This window comes from Gadus chalcogrammus, chromosome 20, assembly GCF_026213295.1.
Source record: "Gadus chalcogrammus isolate NIFS_2021 chromosome 20, NIFS_Gcha_1.0, whole genome shotgun sequence".
Classification (NCBI taxonomy): Eukaryota; Metazoa; Chordata; class Actinopteri; order Gadiformes; family Gadidae; genus Gadus; species Gadus chalcogrammus.
In genome coordinates, this window is record NC_079431.1 from 9,232,322 (window position 1) to 9,253,286 (window position 20,965).

The following is a 20,965-nucleotide window of genomic DNA, read 5'->3' on the forward strand; positions in this document are numbered from 1 at the left end:
GTCGCGAAGGCAGACAACTCAATATTTACCAAGGCCTGGACTCACGGGCGCCTCCCAGTCAGAGGCGGCCGGGCGGAAAGGGAGGCGGCGACAGACACTGGGGGGGCGGCGCGGGGGGGGGGGGGGAGCGCATATGACTGCTGCGCTCCTTTGACACGCAGGAAGCTTCGACGCACGGGGGACAGGGGACGCAAGGAGTCGGGATGGCAGGTCTGATGGGAACGGGTCCGACCGTTTGGGGGTACCGAAGAAAAATACATGTTCCGATGGAGCTCGGGTCAGCGAACAGTCAAACTCTATACCGCGGGGGTACCTGAATTGGTTTTGTTTTTTTAACTGGGAGGCTGAAAAATAACACATAAAAGTGCTACAATTTGCGCAGCAGCAAAGTTTTATCGACGACCTTCTCCCTCGATGGGAACTGGCATTTCCTTTTTTAGATTTTCTTAAATTAGATACTTCCCAAGACAGCAGCATGTTGTTCTCGGATGTGATTGGCATTCAAGGAACTTTGAACAAACCTCCAACCTAATTCCTATTTTGTTCAACACATAATTCCCATGCACCAAAGTGGATACTGCAACAAAAGTTCTGTCATCTTTTTTTGGGTTATTATTCAGTCGCGGGGAAAATATCGCTGCTTATACATCAAAAAATATGCATAAGCTCAGATGTCTCAGATCAGCCCTCTGAGACTGAATTAATTAATAACAACACATTCATAAAATGAATGATAATGAAAAATGTACACGCATTGACATGATTCTTTGGCTCTGTTATGTTCAGATAATATGGGAATTGCGCTTAAGCAACAATGTTACCTTGGATAGCTTGTTCAAAGCACCTAAGGCCCTGTATACCATATGGGACACCTAAAGGACAAACATTGCGCTACACCTGGGAAATGCACAGACAACACGCCGTGTGTTGTACGTGCTAAGGAGCGCAGTGGGGACCAGCCATAATAACCATGCAGCCCATGTTTCCCCCACCAACCAGACATGAATGAAACGGACAGGCTGTTGTTTACCTGCATATTCACTGAGCCAAGCACTGCAGGGCTTCAAAAGCCTGCGTCAGTAACACGAGAATTCGACTCTGTGCGATCCAGGCACACACTATGAATTAACCTTGATGTCCTACTGCAGTCTGGGGGGGGGGGGGGGGGGGGGTAGAACGTACAAGCTACGAGGCAACGCCTCTCTCCGCGGGACGTGTAGAACACTGCATGCGGGACGGATCGAACCCTTTTTCTTTGAAAGGTACGGAAAAGGTCGGAAGGTGTAAACACACTTAATGAACTCAAAGTGATTTATCGGGAACTCTTAGTTCAAACGTTTACCCAAGCGCATCTGACTTGGTGAGTATGTTCGTACTGACAAATGACCTCGACAAATAGGACTTAAATTACTATCTTAAAAAAATACACCTGACAAAAGTTGAAAAACAAACAAATAAACTAACCATGGAACTGAGCAGCTTTATTGTGGATAATTTTCCCTGCCAATACAAACCAAAACCCGGCTGGTTCAAATAAAACATTTTACTTTTTTTGCTCACTAAACTAACTGTTCTTCAAAGCAGGGATTATTCAAAGGGAACATTGGAGTCAGCATAATTTTACGAGATGAAAAAGAAGGCCGGGACCAATTGCGCTTCTACATAAAAGCTATTTTCTTTCACTAATTCTCAGAATAAGGTAGAGACTTGAAGAATGCTGGCATTGTGTGCAGTTGCATGCAGACACCATATTGTTTTAGCTAAGGTACAAACGTCTACCACAGGTAATTAGGGCCATTGAATTTGAAGCTTGTTAGCAATAGTCACATGAATATAAATGAATACATAAATGTCCTTGTAGATCATGTTTGCAGTTCGATTTGAGTTGGTTAGTCTTAGTGGCTAACTGTAACTTTTGTCAGATTTAGGAGTTGGCTTTAGCAAAAGCACCATTTAATCAAAGTATTAATTCCAATGATCGGCAAGAAAAATATAAAACGTACAAAATGAGAGCAGAATAAAAGACAAAGGCAAGAGGACATGTACACATGAAACATGTGGAATGCCTCAAGGGTCCTGCTGTCTCCGACCCATCGGTCACATGTCATACATTCATCAAGTGGTGTGTGGCTGTGGTGTGGTGTGTGTGCGTGTGCGTGTGCGTGTGTAAGACGGCGTACCGTTGGTGGCCAGGATGACGGCGATGTACTGCTGGCTGAAGGTGCTGACGCTCAGCAGCATGGCGGGCCGCTGGGAGGTGAGGAAGCTGAAGGCCACGTTCTCCCTGGCTCGGCTGCTCTCCCTGGACACGCTGGAGGCCTGCGAGCTCCGGTTCTGCATGACCGAGAAGGGCTCCTGGAAGGTGTAGGTGACCGAGGACTCGCTGTCAAAGGACACCGACACCTCTGGAGAGAAAACCACGGTGGGGGCCGGTGGGTGGTGGTGACAAAACGAGAAACGTTAGCAGGAGCTCGCTTAAAAAACAAAAGGCAATAGCAGTCTTTTGATCAACGGATCTTGAGATATGCTATTTTATCGTCTGAATCGCAACAAGTCCCACTTCAGGAAGCTGCAGAGATGGTCTGAACTAGGCTTAGTTAGGGTTCCACGTTGATGCAACGCAATGACCACGCAGTCGCTTCAACACAGTCGTGAACCTGTTTTGGTTCTGCGTCTGGTTAACGTCAGGGATTAAGTTAGCGGACCAACCACAGCCCTTGCTTCGGCATCGCCTCGACGCAAGGTTACAATTTTTGGGAAGCTCAAGTCAGCCCCTTTCGGTGGACGCATGGAGGCTCCGCAAGGACATCATTTTTCCATAAACCCCCTTGCGTTGAGTCAACGTGGAACCAATGCTAGGCCTTCAACTGTTCACTTTCTATAGTTACAGTATCCAACAACTTCACTTTTCTCCGAAGGAATCCGGAACGTTTCATTGCTCATGCCTTTTTCAATTTATTTATAGTATCTATATAACTTTTTTACACAAGCAAAAGATGAGAGTGAATGTGGGATCAAAATCAGAATCCATTGTATGGGCGACATCTGATAGATCCACCCCCACAGTAATGGGATTCTGGATGAGTGTGAAAGTGAAAGCTGGATCCTCCCTGCCACACCAGGAAAAGCGTGCGTAGCAGCCCGTGTCTGCCACCACTCCCACTCTGAAAATCTCCTCATATCCAACCTAAAGCACCTTTGATTTTTGATTTTATACATCTCCGATTTTATGGACTCCCTCCCTCGCCGCCGATGCGGTGAATGCCGAGGTGTACCGACCTGCAACTCAATTGGAGTCTTATATCAGGTGTCTCCCACTCATCTTGGCTTTCTATGGGGCGGTAAATGATCCACTTTCTTTTTGTGAGTATCCCTATCGAGGAACAACAGTGAAGTGAAGCACGCTGTTAATGGAGGAACACCCTGTTAGAACAGTCTCCAATGAAACCGCGCTAAACGGGGCTCATCCTAAAGCAGGGCGCCATTCAGATCGGGATGAATACACCCGCTGAGAGCACCGTAAAGCGGCCGTCTCTCCGGGACTGATTGGAGTGAAGATGCAGTCAGAGGCGGCGCTGCATCTCTGCCTCAATTACCGCCGGGCTGTTTCACCTGTGCAGGCGGATTCCCAAAGTGCCCTCTCCTAACAAAACAAACAAAAAAAAAAACTCAAAAGCGAAGCTACAAGCATTTTTTACCAAGCACGGGGGGGGGGGGGGGTTGCATAAAACGTCTTACCCTGTTGTTCACACTGACAGACAACAAGTCAGGCGGTAAATGAAAATACATACATTTTCCCACCCTGGGGAAAAACCTATGGTAATGGTGTCCATGGACATTTGCTTTACCTCCCTCATTTGTCAGCGGCCCCGCATGTCAGCCAAAGCCTTTTAAATCTGGCCCGGCATGAGCCAATTAGGGGGCAATGGGGAGCGTGTGTGTCGTCTCACGCGGCGGCGCCTCTCAGTGCCACATATAGGGGCTAGAGCGTCTATGTCAGCGGGTTGGGAACCTAATGATGAGGCCGGACTTTGCACACCTTCTCTGCAGGACGGGCCCCCGTAGGCGGACTGGGAGCAGTCGCAGACGTAGCCGCTGCTCTTCTCGATGCAGCGTCCCCTGTTGTGGCACAGGCTGCTGGAGCCGCTGCAGTAACCGGGGCAGCCGGAGCTGACGCCCGGCGTCATCCTGGCCCTCTCCTCCAGGTTAAAGTGGACGCCGTTGATGGAGAGCGTTCGGATGCAGCCCAGGAAGCCCCTCTGCCTGGAGGCCGTTCCCCCTGCAGGAAGAGACCGCCGTTAGTCATCTTTAAAGCATCTGTGAGGTCCGAGCAGTGTTCGTTGATGACCATTCCCCAAGGTAGCTGAACAACAACCAAATCTTTCATGACATTGTAATCGTGTAACTGCAGAGTAACATCTCCCTCGAATGCCATAGACACAACCAAGGTATTTGGTTTGTGGTGTACGGATCTTTCTGATTAATTTTCCAACTGCTTTGGCTATGTAAACATATGTTTCCCATGCCAATGCAGCTTTTTTTAATTGAAATGAATTCAGAGTGAGGGTAAGAGAGCGAGAGAGTGAGAGAGGGAGAGAGAGAGACTAGAGTGATGCAAGAGTACTGAGCCCCTGTACTTAAATACTCCTCAGGAAAACTCTATTGTTCCCAACCTCCAATTTTTTTTTTAATAATTCGAATATATTCATGTCTACAGCAGTCCCTCAACCCCTCTATTTTTCGTTCCAATGCTCAGTAGTAGTTCTTAAGAGCTGGCCCCGAGTGCAGCTTCAAGTGCCTTCAACATTTCGACTCCCATGGAGACGTTTTTCTTTCTTTCTTACTAGGAAATTATCCTACGTAACAATGAAATGACGTGTACAAGCCACGTGAAAAGCAGAAACCACAATATGCTGTAAAACACCTCCTCTTTGAAACATTGAGTTCAAGATTTATTTCCAAATGTACTTCAAATTGTTGCGTTGTCTTTCAATCAAACATACTTTTTCCTTTTTAGTCTGGGGGCATGCCCTAGGTCAAAAACATATTTGGAACAGACACACATTTGCTTTAAAGAAGAGCCTTTTTCTAAGTCAGAAATAGTAAGGCAAAATCCCTGTCTAGTACTGATATAGAACAATTCTGAATCCTTGTCCACTGGAAATGTGTTACAAATGTGCTTGCTGCATGCTATTTGATATAGTTAATTCAGTCCGACTGATTGACTTAGTTCCACCTCACCTTCTCTGAATGATCATTCAATACTTGTGTGGTGTAGACAACATTACATTTATAGCCTAAATGGCTCTCTGGTTTCTAAGCAAATAAAAATGTTAAACGCAACCATGTTTTGTCCGAACCCACAGGAACTCAAACACCGGCCCCCGCTGCAAAACCCCCACACTGCTTTTTGAAGCAGGAGGTTCAAGTATTCCCTGCAAGTGCTCGGCTCACCGTCCTCCTGGCTAGCTACAACCAACTCTCTTTTATGTGCTTGGCTTATTGGTTCTTCTGTCTACAAGTGACTCCACATCCACAATATAATAACATAATAACGCTTTATATGCTCTGTGTCTACAGTTTTGTTTGTCTGCCACAGGTTTTTATACGCTTTGCTTAATGCGGTGTGGCTGATACGTTTCATCTGCTTGTGTGATCTGTGCACACACTTATGTGACTGCGTCGGCTTTATATCATTCTTTCCCCAACCGTTTCACATTGACGCTCACCTCTCCATTTCAGGCAGAGGGGGGGGAGGGCCACACTAAAAACCTGCCACATTCGGCGATATCACGGCCGTTAACCGCGATAAGCCCTTTGTGTACTGAATCAAAGTCGGCGCTGGAACAAGAGAGGGGCAGTGGTGTGGAGGCGGCGGACCGCTGCTCACCCACAAACAGCTGGCTGTTGAGCTGCAGGCGGACGTGTGCGTCGGCCGGCGCCTCCAGGAAGCGCAGTGGCAGCTGGTCCACCTGCAGCGAGGCCTCCTGCACGCCGCGCTCCGCCCGCACGTAGTGCCACTGCCGGTCGTTCAGGGGCACGTGGGACTTGACCGTCAGCACCGCCGGCCCGTTGCCCACGTCGAAGGAGAAGGCCACCGCCGACGGAGCTGGTGGAGGGGGTCCGACATAACGGATCAGACTTTTGATTCATTTTCTCAAATTGGAACAGCAAGCAAGCTCAAATCGGGGTGAACAGAGCGTTTTGCTTTGTTTGTTGTTCTGACCAATCGCGTCGTCAGAGGCGGGGATCTGAAGGCTAAAAAGCGAGGTCAAACTTAGTCAGCTCTAGTGACGTTAGAACGACAAGCTGAAGCCTCCTGCCCTTTGGGCTTGTCTGCCATCAGACTTAAGGTATTAATCTCAAATCTGTTTTGTGAGAACAGGAGTGATTAAACGTGACCCTGGCCATTTGTTTTTCACAGTTTCTACTATATAATGTAACCCCCTGCCCATAATGCAACATGATACAACGACGACCCCGAAAAGGATTTATGAAGCGCTGGGAAGACTGCTCGTCAATAGCTCACATTGTCCCCTCAGCTATGGAGCGCTGAGGTGATTCATTATGGACCCTGATATAAAAGACTTTGTGATCCCTGTGATTGATTGCGTTAGGGCGCTGTGTGTATAAATGTGTAGAACTGATTATTTAACCAGTATTAACTTTAACTAACCACTCTGTGGCCCATCCATATGTTAGTGACCCAAATTTTGAGATATTTACAGTTCTTGCAAATGTAAATCAATGTCCATAGCAAAGGTAATACGATTTCTTGAATGAAGCACAGATTCTTATGGCCTACATCGCTTATTTCCTTTTCCCTTTAAATAAATGCACCAAAGGAGTTTCTTATCAATCTTAGCTTCCTTCATCTTTCTCTGGAATTCAGCAGGAATCCCAACTTGATTAAATAGTCGGACGAGAAATTGTCCCGCGTTCTCCGCGGCGTGTGTGACAGCTTGATAATATGCTGTTGGCTTTGTCATTAGGGTTACACAACACGGTGTAGAACTGACGCTCACATTCCGCCGGAATTGAATTATCACCTGTGGCTGGAATTTCCCCCTGATAAGAAAAATAAAGGGAAAGAAAAGATGTCTGACAGCTATAAGGTGGGCGTCTGCATGTGAACGAAATTCTGTGAGTGCTCCCCTCTGAACGTAGCTGTCAACCGCCAGGACATTTACAGGCAATCTCCCCGGAATCCTTTTCATTTTTTTAATGTATCGCCGCTACGTGACGCGTGTTGAAGTCCCGACATTCCGGCTGCGTCTGTGAGGTGAACCACCCGTACTCACAGCTGAGCTCCACTCGGATGAAGTCCTTGAGGCCCAGGTTCTCCAGGAAGACCCCCGAGGGGGCGCTGGTCTTGAAGTAGAAGGAGATGTCGGAGCCCAGCTCTGCCTGGAGGGTGGGGAAGTGGAGGTACGAGGACTCCTGGTAGAACGAGGCGGCGTTCCACGTCGACTCTGCAGACAGACAGAAGGTGTCAAAGTAAAACAAAGAATTTAAAGGGAGGAAAGATGGGACAAGATGAGGTGAAAATATAATTTATTATGGAAGGAAGGGAGGAGGGGAGGAAGGGAGTAGGAGAGGAAGGGAGGAAGGAATTAAATTCATTATTATCAATAGTAAATATGTTGGCTTACAAATGGCCTCACATAATGGAGTCAATAAATTAATAAATAAAGTCCACTTTCACAGAAAAGGTGTCAAATCCATGCAGTTTGGTTGTTCATCCTCCACTGTCTGAATGCCCCCACCCGATACCCCTTGAACAGCAGGGGGTGTCAGACACTTTCTGTGACACAGCACAATGAAAAGAGGGAACTGTCAAAGCATCTTTGTGAAGGGTACCACCGTTCCAACCCTGGATCACAGGCTCATGGTGAACACCAACGGTAATGGAGGGTGTCAAAATAAGGGCGCATGGGAATATGTGAGGTTGAAAAAAAAAAAGAACCTGATCAAATCCCGTAATTAAAGGAGAAGTACAAAAGGAGATAAGCTCATTAAATGTGTTTGCTTCGGGTGAAAGGGCTGCCTGTCATCCTCAAACATCAACGGCAGACACAGGGGAGGTGGAGGAGGTGGAGCAGGGCGGAGGACAAAGGCAAGACAGCTATTGAGTGTTGGAAGCAAAAAAGAAAGAAACGGAATGGCAACAGGAAGAAAAAACTGAAAAATCTGAGAAATCGGAGTGCATGTTTTGCCATTCATGAAAGAAAAAAGAAATCTCCATAACAACAAAAGTGATCACCTACTGTCGCCATAGCAACGTAGGGCGCCGACGCGGTACACGGCCTCAGAGCCGGTGCGGTTGGTGTCTCCGATCACAATCTGGCTCACGGGCAGGTGGTCTTTGTAGGAGAGCACTCCCGTGTCATTAGACCTGTATCGCCGGAGGGCAGGGGGGAGAGGGTAGAGATGCTTCCTGAGTTCCTTTGCATTAACTGGAACACACACAGAGTAAACACAGAGGGAGCTATACATCACAACGCTGACACGCGCCTCAGGACATGTATGTAGATCGAGCGGGTTTTCAAATGCAACAGAGGCAGGAGTCACGGGAGAGAGGATTACCAACAGAGAACGTGTGGCGGGGAAGAACAACTTGATTTAAGTCGGCACTCGACTCAAATCATAATCCAGTATGGTACACTGTATACACTTCTTGACAGTGTTGCAGTACTTCCTCTGACCTTTCAAAGTAATGATGCATTTCTCATCGTAACAAGTGATGAACAAAACTGGCACTTTAAATTACAGTACTTCCAACTCACACTTCAGGTTTGGCATGCGGCGAGAGTGCCTTGAATGGTAGCGGAGTGGTAACACCGGTGAATTTCCACATGCCACACTCTGCTTGATTGTGACCGACCATTTCTACACAGAAGTACTTACATTCCCACCAAGCGGAGCAGGTGTTGACAGTTGAAAAACAGACACTTACAATTTGTGTGGGTAGTTTGGGTAGTGTGTGCCTGTGTTTCAATGTGTGTGTGTGTGTTTGTGTGTGTGTGTGTGTGAGGCATGCGTATGTGTGTCTATGTTGGTATGTGGTCAAAGCACTTGTGTGTGTGTGTGTGTGTGTGTGTTCTGCAAATTAGTTTAGATGTGTGTGTGTGTGTATTAGTGTGTGTGTGTGGTTGTGTGTATTTTTGTGTGCCAGTGTATGTGTATCTGGCTGTGTGTTAGTGTGTATTAGTGTGCGTGTGTGTTTGTGTGTGTTTGTGCGTGTTTGTGTGCACCACAACTGACCAGGAGTTGGTGGCGGCGTCGCAGTTACAGAAGTAGTTCATGTCCTGGCAGTTCTCCTGCAGGCCACAGGAGCACTGCTGGACCCCAGGCAGGAAGCCCCCCCAGTAGGTCCTCCTCTCCCCAGCCTGGTCCAGCCACCAGGACATCGGGGTGCCGTCTGCCACCGGCCACCAACACAAAACGCAGTCAGAGGAAACGGCCCCCACGGCCCACTGGAGTTGCCGCTGCTCTCCGATGCTTTATAATATATAGCACTGGAGATATCATCATGTCATATTCCAGTGCTCTACGCAAAACCCAAATGCATATTATGCGTTTGTGTTCTGGGTAGAGCACCGCAGTGTGACGTGTGAAGGTCCTCGCCCACTGCCCCGACCAACACAGCATCCGTCGGGTCAGTGTGCCACATCCGTTGATGCTCAGTAGTTGTTGTCGGATTAAGGTTTCTGTTGTCAGCCAAAAAGTCGAGTGTTGGTGTTTGTTGACGTGGGCGAAGACCTTGATAGGTCATGTTCCAGTGCGCAAGGCATAATACAGACTTGCATAATATAGAATTGAAGATAAGAGAAATGATTAGAGCTCCAAGGCCGGGGGAAGACTGTGGTGATGAATTGACCGATACGCGCTTTTATATAATATCATAGAACCCAAGAGTAGACAAATCCTTGTGTCATTTCGATGACTCATACGGAAAAGTCTATTTCTACAGAAATAAACAATCACGCACTCTTGTGTGGCCCCTAAAAACCTTTTGGCACAGCCCAGAGAGCCAATTTCAACAAATAGAATAAGCAAAGAAACTAAATGATCTGCTAGCGGGACGTGATCATTATTGATGAAACAATTATGTTCCGGGGGAGCTCAGTAGGTAGAGTCTGGGTAGGGTCATTAGGAAGAACCATGATGTATGTCTGGGCATGGTCATTATGAAGACCCATGATGTACGGCACCGGACCCCGGGAGAATATTAATGCTGTCTGCCCTGTCTCGGGTCCCCCGGTGGTGTCAGATATTTCTTAACCTTTTTTTCTTAAGCCATCTTCCTTCCTTCTTTGCCCACTACCTGAGATCCTGCGATGGTCTCGGTACTTTGCTTAATTACACGTATTTTCTGTGGAGGCAGCGGGTTGAGTGTAACCAGAACTAGGGGGGGTCTATGGCTCTGCTGGCATCCGTGACACAGTGTCTGTCAGTGTCAATAAGGGCCCGGTAATGCCAGTCAGACGTGGCTCATTACCGCCATGTCTGCCAAGCGCGGCTCCCATCATCTGTCAAGCAACATGACCCCGGCGTATAAGCGATAACCCGCAAGCAGGGGGGAAGAAGACCCTCGGCTAACTTCAAGCTGCACTCGGCACAATTTGCCATGTGCTGTGATGCGGCTCTCTACCCATTTGTCATATGGGTATGCAGTCTTACTTCGGCCTCTATTTATTCCTGTTTTATGAAGTTGTTATGGATGGGTTCTTGGGGGATGTGGATAACAAATTATTTATGTTAAAATTAAAAGATTTTGCATCGAGGCTACTTTCCAAATGGGCAGCTCGTGTTTGGTAGCAGCGATGGAGCTGTCTCTATTCCCCTTGAAACTCGAGCTTGTACCGAACTTGCTCGAGATTGATTATGATTAATAACAGGACATGAGGCCATCACACAACAAGGCACGGGTTGAGAATACGTCTTCCGAGCGCACATCTTCCGAGCCATTGGACCTTAACTGAGAGTGCCTTTTCTTGTACATCACAGTGATTAGGGGAAGCGTGAAGGCAAACTAGTGAGACTAATTAAACCGTGTACACGCATTTATTCTAATAAAGAGTAGATAGTTAATAAGGAGAAGGGCTGGTGCATGCCGAGCACTCTCTGCAAAGTGATGAACAAAAGATTTTGAGCGTCGCTTATTGTTTTCCCTGTTCCTTAGGTCGACCGTGCTCGATTAACAAAGACAACTGAACTCCAAGCGATCCGTGGCTAGATTCCATACACTCAATAGTGCTATAAAACGCTTGTGCGTGTGTGTGTGTGTGCGTGTGCACTCACGGGTGTCTCCCTTTGATCTGGTGTGATAATGAACTTGTTTGTTTGTGCACACGGAGCACTTAGGGAATGGTGGAACCCAGGGCTTCATGAATATTTCATGCTTTCGGGAGCAAATATGGTGTGGCTGGGACGCCGCGAGTTCCCCGAACAGTTCTGGATGAATGTCGACCGCGCTGATTGGCGATTGCCGTACGCGCTAACGGCAACCCCCCCTCGAAAAAACGCCAACGACAGCAACCGTAAATGAGAGCGGCAGAGAGCCGGAGATAAATGTAAAAGTATTCCCTGGCTGGAGGCTGGCTTGGGGGTCCTCTGGAAGTGGCAGATGAGTGAGTCTCTGGAGTGGGTGTTGTTTGTGTGAAGATAGAAGAAGATGACGGAGATAAAGAATGAGACAAAATAATCCTTCAGACAGAGGGGGATCACCTTTGATGTTGAAGAGCCGGGACTTCCTGCAGCGGTACACCACTTCCTGTTGACACTGCTCGGAGCCCGTTACTATGGCGCGCAGCTGCTCCGGCGAGGCGCTGTAGTTGAACCTCATGATGTAGGGCTTCTGGGGGGAGGAGCCCTGCACCCTCACTGGAGCACTGCTGCTGTGGTCCAGCACCGTCCACACCTTGTCCTCTGAACGCACAGACAGACAGAAACACCATCAGAAACACACAACAGACACACACACACACACACAGAGCGCAACCATTGACATTGCACACCCATTCACATGAGCTGGAAAGCACAGCCATTCACATTCAAGGTACATTCAGACACAAAACACACACACCCTGCGCCCAGTCCCACAACGCTGCCCGTAAAAAGAGCATATCCTTTTTTGGCCGCTTTTTTTTACGAATCACTGCAATTTTAGTGCCCACGCGGCCTAATCAATGCACTCTTGTCCAGCCGCATTCGACTACCTTTGCCCAAGACCAGCCGTAGCCGGGTCCTAGCGGCTCTGCGGTAATATCCTGTTACAGGGAATAGAGGAAATGTTGTTAAATCCTGCTTGGCCATGACTAATCGAATTTCCAGAATTTGCTTTAACAGCGGCACGGCGCCGTAGACGTGGTCGAGTTGCCGACTCACAGCTCCAGAGGCCGGGAATGGGTTCCTGTCTCGAGTGCCATCTCGGTAGATTTACGTCACCATTTACCCCCCCCCAAAACTCTGCTTATGTGCATTTTTGGTTCCCCTATAGGCTTATGAAAGCGACCCCCTCATTTAAAGAACCTATCGAGGAAAGTGTGCGTGTGTGTGCGCGTGTGCGTGTGCGTGTGCGTGTGCGTGTGCGTGCGTGTGTGTGTGTGTGTGCGTGTGTGCGTGTTAGCCTTGCTTCCCCATTCCCCCTGGCCGCTGTCTGTGGAGAGCACTATTCCTGTGTCCCCTGCCTCAACAGCAACCAGAGGTGGTTGAACAAAGGTAGAGGACGGATTGCTTTACAAATAAACCAATAAATCTCTCTTAAATCTGATGATCAGCCTGGGATTACCTGCGTTTCAGCAGGTGTACCACGCATTTTCCCACACGTTCCATCCCCTCCACATACAACATACACACACACAAACACTCAAACTCCACAATCCCCCCCCGAAGCCCACTCCTGTTAACCCCTTCAGGTGGACAGTTTTGCATGCTTAATTGAGGTGAGTGCTGATTAGCAACCCCCCTCCGCTTAGTATGCATTATGGGGGATTTGGTGTTTACCTAGCCTAAGAGAAAAAATCCCACTCCACTTTGTGATTATTCGCGTGCCTGCTTGTTGAGCTGAGAGTTGTTTACATCACTAATGGAGTCTTTAATTGAGGTCAACCTGAGGCCTCCCTGGATGCCAGCTGACTGGGATTTGTGAGAGGGAACAGAAGGGAAACGCAGCATGGAGCTCCGCAGGGCTGCCGGAGAGGGACTCGACTGGGAGCGCCTGGGTGTGTGTATATATATATATATATATATATATATATATATATATATATATATATATATAGATGGGCGTGGGAGACTTTTGCTCCGTCAAAACTATAACCAGGAAACAAAGAGATGAGGAGACTTTTATTTTCCATTTCTCTTCTTTCAGTGATTCAACGAACAGCCGATTTCGGTCTCACACATTTCCGGGCGGTTGATGAAATACATATTGTCTTCGGAATAACTTCCTTGCTTCGCGACAAAAGTTCAAAGACTACTTTTTCCAGTGGGAGAGTGATTTTCTCAGACAGAAACCTGCATCTGTCCGTGACACCAGGCGATGTAAGCGTAAATCTGCCTACCTGTCTCATTAAAATGGTTTGAAACTCTTTCTTTGCGCGTTTTTGCAGCCACCAACACACTCGTCTGTGTAAAGCACCCTGGATGTTGCGGCGTGAGTTGTGATCTCGCAGTAATGTACTCCTCTCTCTTGTCTTACAACTGAATATGCACTTTCCCAGCACTTACCCAAAGTGCAAGCTCTTCTTTTTTTGTGTCTCTTGTTTTTTTTTATTTTGTATTTTGTGGTGTGTGTGTGTGTGTGTGGTTGTGTGTGTGGTTGTGTGTGTGTGTGTGTGTGTGTGTGTGTGTGTGTGTGTGTGTGTGTGTGTGTGTGTGTGAGTGTGTGTGCGGGGGTCGGCTCCGAGCTGCGGTCTATTAACCATTGTACACAGCGCGATGACCTTTATGTCCTTCCTTTTAAATGGATGGCTACATTTCTAGCACATGTGTGCACAACAAGCACATGGGCCTTTTTTTCCCCACCGGGGAGAGACGTTTATGACAAGCGAATCAAAGAGCCAGACTCCGGGGTGAAGCCGCGGCAGGAGGCGTATCGAATGGCCTTAACGATTCCCTACCCGACTGGCAGGGAGGAAAGCGGCAGCTGCCAGTTGTGGTGGGGCTGGTGGGTTGGGGAGGGTCGATTCGGCCTTATCTGTGAGGGACTAAACTCTCCTTGTCCTCCCCCGCCCCCCCCCCCCCCCCCCCCCCCCCCCCCCCGCCACCCGCCAGCTCTCCACAGGGACTCCCCGCTGGGAGGAGTGAGGAGGGGGGGTCCGGGAGAGGTGACAAGCATGGAGAAGCCGCAAGCTCACCCGTCATGTTGCAGTAGACCCGCGCGGGCCCCAGGGGTCCGCTGCCGTCTGGATCAATGGAGTAGTAGCCCGAGGAGCTGCCTGTCAGCTTGTAGGCCTCGCAGGATGGCTCGTAGAGGGCTGAGGGAAGGAGGCACACAGCAGCGGAATGGGAATTAAGAGGGTCCGTGATAGGGATTATCCTTAATAAAAATAGGGAAAAATAAATGGAATAAAAATGGTGATTTGAACAGAATAGCTCCTCCTCTGGTGAACGCAATGCTCCCCTGAATAAAGATTTCCGTGAATACGATTTCATTTATTTATCATTTTCGGGGGGGATGTGGGTCTGCATTATAGTTTGATCTGGTTTCCGCTTAAGCATGGAAGAACGGCCCTAGTATATTACAGTAACGTAGACCCACGGTGTTCCAGACTCTTAGCACAGTAAAAGCCCCATAGGATTTCAAAGTTGGTCTGTCTCTGGGGCTAGGTCTTATGTATTCTGAACAAGTACAAAGGAGTCATTTCTAGTTCTATTTAAATACACATTTGATTTCTCCTAAATGACTGGCTGTGGAAGGAAGGAAGTGTTGGGGGTCCAAAGAGGAGGGATCAGGGATGACCCCCAATTATAAATCGCCCATGACCTGGAAGTATTTAGAATTTGCGAGAAAAGGTCAAGTGTCCGTCCGGAGTGCTTTGAGTATCGTGAGTCTACTTCACTTGTGATTCATTTAGTGCTTTAAAGCACCGCACTTTTCTTTAGATATAGTTTCTAACAATAATTCAATAAATCATTTTTAATTACATTTCTGACACTTCTGTAGGCGGTGCTAGGCGGCGAGGACTGAACAGAATCAACAATAAACATTGTCAAGGGACTCTCAACACCAGAGAGGGGCAGCATAAAGTGTCAAAAGAAGATTCTGTATATTGGTAAACAACAGCTGCTAAAAAACACTGTACGCCCCTGAGCTCCGCTATGAATAAAAAAAGAGAACCAATAAATACCATAATGTCTATTATCAAATGGGAAACGCAGAGAATAGCCCACAGGCGAATGTTCCATCCCAGACACATAACACCATAAAGTAGCAGAGAAAGGGGGTCCTATTTTTAATTCATGAGGATGTTTTTTTTTTTAAATGCCGTCTTGCCTCTGACAAGCAAGGACAACGGCATCAGCCTGGATGTAAACAAGAAGTCTGTATTCTGGGGAAAGGGGAGCTTCAGAGGAGGTTTTTGAGCTCCACAGTGAATATCAAACAGGTACCAAGGGGAGGGTGTGTCTGGTGGTGGAGCTGAGAGGATGGATATTGGGGAGTGGAGTGGTGTGTGGGGAGGGAGGGGGTGGGGGGTTGACATGGCAGATGAGAGAACCCTCGACATGTCCCTCTGAACCAAAATATTTTTTTTCATAAGTGGGGGGAAATGATCAGAGGCAAAAAATACCCAATAAAAGAAACAGCCACAAAGAAAAATAAAGAAAAGGTACAGAGACTGCAAAAGGCATACATTAGGTTGCGGGCTGAAGGAAGCTATACTTGCCTGTCTATGAGAAAAAACAGAAACACACCACCCTGAATGATATTCAATGGCTCGGTGGTTACATAATGCAAAAGAGTGTTGGCAAAGGTAATACTATGTGTGTGTGTGTGCGTGCGAGAGTGGTGTGTGCGCGTGTGTGTGTGTGCGCGCGCGTGCGTGCGTGCGTGTGTGTGCGTGCGTGCGTGTGCGTGTGCGTGTGCGTGTGTGTGTGTGTGTGTGTGTGTGTGTGTGTGTGTGTGTGGGCATGTGTGGTACAGCTTCTTGAGAGCTTCGCTGAGGGAAATAAAAGCCATAAGAGAATGCAGCTGACCGTTGTGGCAGGTGGCCCCGGTGTGTCCGGTTCCCGAGCAGTCACAGCGGAAGGCGCTCCAGGTCTGGGAGCACTGGCCCCCGTGTTCGCAATAGTTGGGCAGACATCTGGAACGAGGCGGGGTCAGGGGGTGTGTGGGAGGGGGGGGGGGGGGACAGCAGGTGGGCTTCAATGCACAGCTTTCCGCTTAAGACACTTTTTTTTCTTTCAATCCGCGCTTTCGCTCGGCACAGTAAATATGGAGGGGGGAGGACGACCGAAGGAGAAGAGCAGGAGAACGGCAGCTATGGAAGAAATACGGTACATCGTAGAACGGTACATTTAATGGACAATTTTCTTTACACACAGGCCCACGGACGGACGCGTAAACCAGAGAGATTTGTGTCCGTTCCGAGGTCGGCCGTGACCCACACTATCACACGACACGTTCCGTGTTAAAATGCCCCTGTTTACGGGATCCCGACGCCGGGGCGTTTTACGGACATCCCAGACCACACTGTCCTGATTAATAGTCCCTTCCTATAGTCTCCTTGAATTTCACATAATTGCCGCCCTTTCAAGGCTGCATCTATAATTTCATACACTTTCGTCTCCAACCCATTAATTGCAGCGGAGCGGCGCGGCCTCAGCGAGGATAGGGTAGCAGGCGATGGTTTAATTACCATCCAGCCATTTCTATTGTTGTGTTCACCGCGGCCCTCGCAGGTCATGAAATTACAGTAGCCGGTGCAGAGAAGTGCTCGCTCCCCATAAATTGAGCCATGAAGTTTGATTGGACGGCAGAGGAAAAGTAGATTAACTCTCATAAAGGTTAATCTTCCTGTCCTCTTAACAAAGCACAATGGTAGTCATTACTCAACGGAATGACACAGCGAGGGGAAATTGAACATACATCAGTAAAAACGGGAGAAAACAAAAGGGGCTTATAATAACCCATGCCTTTGTGGAGGTCTCCCCAAGCAAAGAGGGTGATAAAGTAGGGTTTGTGATTGTTTTTTTTCTGAGCCAAGTATCTCGTTACATTCTGAAATAACAACACACCTCACAACGAGGGGGAGGGATTGTACAGCAGATGCTTCTTAAAGCAGGTACCACATGTTTGTGTTCATCCTTCTCCGTCCTGAAGGCAGGTCACTTTCCCCCACGGCTGGCGGCTCGCGGCTCATCCCCGCTTTGCTGTGCGCTTTCTCATGACTGCCATCCGAGTGAGCCGCAGTGTGTGATCTTTGAAGCACACGTCATGTAGCTCTGACCTGAGAGGGATTCCTCGCGCTAGCCGGACAGCCTGAGCTTCCACTCGAGAGATCCAAGAGTTGTATTTATCAAATTCACAGCCAAACGCAGGATTTTTCTGAGCAATGTCATTCCTAACACAAGGCACGTTTCATCTTCAAGCAAAAAAATTTACCCAATAATAGTAAAAATGCGAAAATACATTTTTAATAAGAACGTTGTTATAAAGCCCTCAAGCTAGCTGTTTTGCAGGGGTTATGAGGGACAGGATGTCATACAGGAAAAGCTGCGGCGGCTCCTTAGCCTTAAGCTAATTATTATTCTCAATATTATTACACACAATTGAGATTAATTGGAGAATCACGCCGGTCGACCTCTATTGGACGTGATGTCGAGACGGATTGCAAAGGGTTTCGTCAACATCGGTCGAGAGACATCCGTGTCGCGTGGCCGCCGCCGCGCTCTCCCCTTCATTGAGCTGCGATGCACGTACCCGAGTGACGAGGTGCAAAAACAACTACCTGTCTCTGATGCCGCACGTGTCAAACTGCAGTGCGTGGTAGCGCCCAAGGGAGCCCTGCTGGACGCGCAGCAGGTTCATCAGCACCCCGTTGATGTGGATGAGTCGCATGCACCCCTGGAAGGCGGCTGGCGTGGGGTGCCCACAACCCTCAGAGGGACATCCTGGATGGGGGCGCAGCAGGGAGGGGAGGTCACACACAAGCCGGCGGGGGCCTCTGGCTGTCGGTCGGGCCTCCTGGGCCCTCACAGGTTGTATGCTACGCACTGTAGAAATCCTATTGCCGCTTTAGACTCAATACAGTAGAACGACTTGCTTGAATGTTACGTTAAAGCCTCATTTATAGTGAACCGACCGAATACAAAGAAATCACAGCCCTCGTGCGTGGTTCATACCGCAATTTGTCTGGTGCACAGCATTGTTATGGCAGAGTGGATACTTTAAATGCACAATGAGTGGACAGGCCACACACTTGAACTTACAAAGCTTCTCAGGTACTAGCGTCTACATGTTAGGATTTCTAAGAAAACCCATTGCGATTTGATGGGCTTTATCTGTTGCAGAAGGTGTTTGGACAATGGGCTGACCTCCAAGGTAGAAGTCTCCTTGTGCCTGCAGTTGTTGCCACGGTTCGATGGCGGACGCCGCCTCGTCGTCCAGAGTCAGGCTGATCTGTTGGTCCCGCGTGTCAAGGGTCACCGAATGCCAGAGGCCGTCGTTCACACTGTGACCTGAACGAGACACACACATTGAAAATCTTTTCAAAACATTAAACATTTGATGGTATTACAACTTGCAGATGGATGAAAACCGTCTACCTCTGCATTGAGTCACAAAACGCGTGTTCCGGGAATGGTTTCACATTCGTTCATTCAGATTTCCCGTAGTAGCCTAGAATCGACCGGTTGACCTAAGACAGCCTCTGCTATGGCTTGCTACACTGCCCATGAGAGTCTAGACCGCCTCCGCCACGCCAACAACAACATCCCACAATCAATTCCATTAGATCCCCTTAACACAGCAATATGCAAATCTACGGTGACACGCGCTGGTTCAGCCCAACACACCTCATAATTAATTCATTTCCTGAGCAAAAAAAAAAAAAAAAAAAACAGGAAACAGCGTCTACCGCTGCTGCGAGAGTTGATCATAACACGATGGCACATCGAAACAACGAGCAGACACAAAGCACATAGGAGGCAACGGCCGTCCCGCTGACGCAGTCGATCCCGCGCTACAGAAAGGCAGGCGAGGGGAGGTGGCTCGCGCGCATTACACCGTCGAGAGCACCGCCCCTTCCCTCTGCCTCTGAATAAATAAAGAGGGGGATGTCACATCAGTCAGCCGTCGCTAAGCGCTCCCCGGAGAGAGCGCTAACAGACACTAAACAGAGACTGTGTTTTTTAACAGAGTCTCCCAGAAGCCAATGATGCTTGACATATACCCAGGCTCGGGGTGTGGGACGGTGGGGCGCACCCACCCCCGGAAGACTTGTGGTGCGCACACACACACACACACACACACACACACACAACGCGCTCTCGGGGCAGGGCGCTCCTCCTCCATGGCGTTTTAATGTAGTAAGCGCCGTGGCTTTAGTGTCCCGGGGGGGGACTGAGGGTGGATTAGACCGCGTCCTCACCAATCACCAGTCGGGTCATCCTTGGAAGACACAACACGGGAGCGGCGCAAAGCCTCGCGTGTATAACCAACTATATTACATAACATTTTGGAGGTTTATATACTGTGTGTATATGCATGGAACGAGAAGACATTGGCAAATATATGGATGTATCTTGCGTAATGTCTAAATAATGAGGAAATCCTTTGTAGCACAGCAGAATAAAGCCGGTCGCCGAGTCATGCTTCCCTCTGCTTTTATAACTCCCGGCTTATTTCCCCTGTGGTGCCATTATTGTGTTCGGGGGCGATCATGTGACCTCCGTGTGCTGACCTTTTGGAAATGTCCTCTCCTGCGCGGCATGGCTTCTCATTACTTCACGCCTTCAATTGTGTATGGAATTACGTTCAATTCAATTAAACCAACAAGAAAAAATGCCAGCACTGCAGATTAGGGCTAATATGATAAAAAACTGCCGATTTAGGCCACGTATGCAAAGAGTGCAGCAATCAGCACTTCCCAGACGTCCCTGTAATGAACCTAATTCCCTTTTTAGTTGTAGCATTCAAATCTTCCAATTAGCTCACAACACTCACAAACATCAGATCAATACAAGTGGCAATTTCCAACGTAATCTAATCTTTCACACTTGGCACTTTCTCTGTGTCCTACTACTACTTTGACAATTGTAGTGGATTTCATTTTACGTTATTTGTTCTTGTATGTTCATGTATTTATATTGTGCATCCCGCCCTACTGCAAATTGAGTTCCCATGTGGGACAATAAAGTATAATATAAGCTGAACTGAACTGTACTTTCGTTGCTTCTGCAGATTTGACATCCCTATACCTAATATGTACAGTGGTTTCATTTCATTTCGGGCAGATATATATATAAAGAAACAGAATTGGTCAATAGTCATGTTGTGCACTGGAAAACGATTCAGACATGCGTGCTGGATCGCGCTGCGTGTATCCTGGACGAGCTAGGAAAGGAGTAGGATCCAAATCAATGTATCTTCCACACCAGCGCACCGAGACACTTAGCCGAGATACATCAGGTCAAGGCATCTAAAACTAGTTAATTATTCAGCAATGGCTTTTTTTTTTGTCTTTTTTCTTTACGGAATCTGAAAAAAGGGAATCGTTCATACAAAATTCAAGATGACCCGGAGCCATCAACGTGAGGGTTGCCAGGGCAAAGTTAGAGCAACGGTCATGTGGGGGACACTTAAGAATCCTGTTTGGGGCTGCGGCTCATTAAAAGACTGCAGTGTCGTGTGTATGTGTTGGTGGACGAGCAGGGGGGGGGGGGGGGGGGGGGGGGGGGAGCTGGGAGGATGTGACCCGGGGCTTGGGGAAGGTGCTGGGGGAGAGGTGGCAAGGCT

The 20,965-nt window shown here is 48.2% G+C and overlaps 1 protein-coding gene across 1 annotated transcript in view; it reads right to left on the minus strand.

Annotated features, from left to right (window-relative positions):
• Window positions 1-20,965, minus strand: part of LOC130373645 (contactin-associated protein-like 5) — a 54,177-nt gene that overhangs the window by 5,611 nt on the left and 27,601 nt on the right. Inside the window, exons 9-19 of the mRNA XM_056580268.1 lie at window positions 18,544-18,687; window positions 17,958-18,120; window positions 16,204-16,310; window positions 14,364-14,483; window positions 11,731-11,931; window positions 9,265-9,421; window positions 8,268-8,395; window positions 7,302-7,472; window positions 5,891-6,109; window positions 4,040-4,279; window positions 2,181-2,405 (exon numbers count right to left, since the gene is read on the minus strand). Coding sequence (XP_056436243.1) covers window positions 2,181-2,405; window positions 4,040-4,279; window positions 5,891-6,109; window positions 7,302-7,472; window positions 8,268-8,395; window positions 9,265-9,421; window positions 11,731-11,931; window positions 14,364-14,483; window positions 16,204-16,310; window positions 17,958-18,120; window positions 18,544-18,687 — 1,875 coding nt within the window. The remainder of the gene's footprint in view (window positions 1-2,180; window positions 2,406-4,039; window positions 4,280-5,890; window positions 6,110-7,301; window positions 7,473-8,267; window positions 8,396-9,264; window positions 9,422-11,730; window positions 11,932-14,363; window positions 14,484-16,203; window positions 16,311-17,957; window positions 18,121-18,543; window positions 18,688-20,965) is intronic.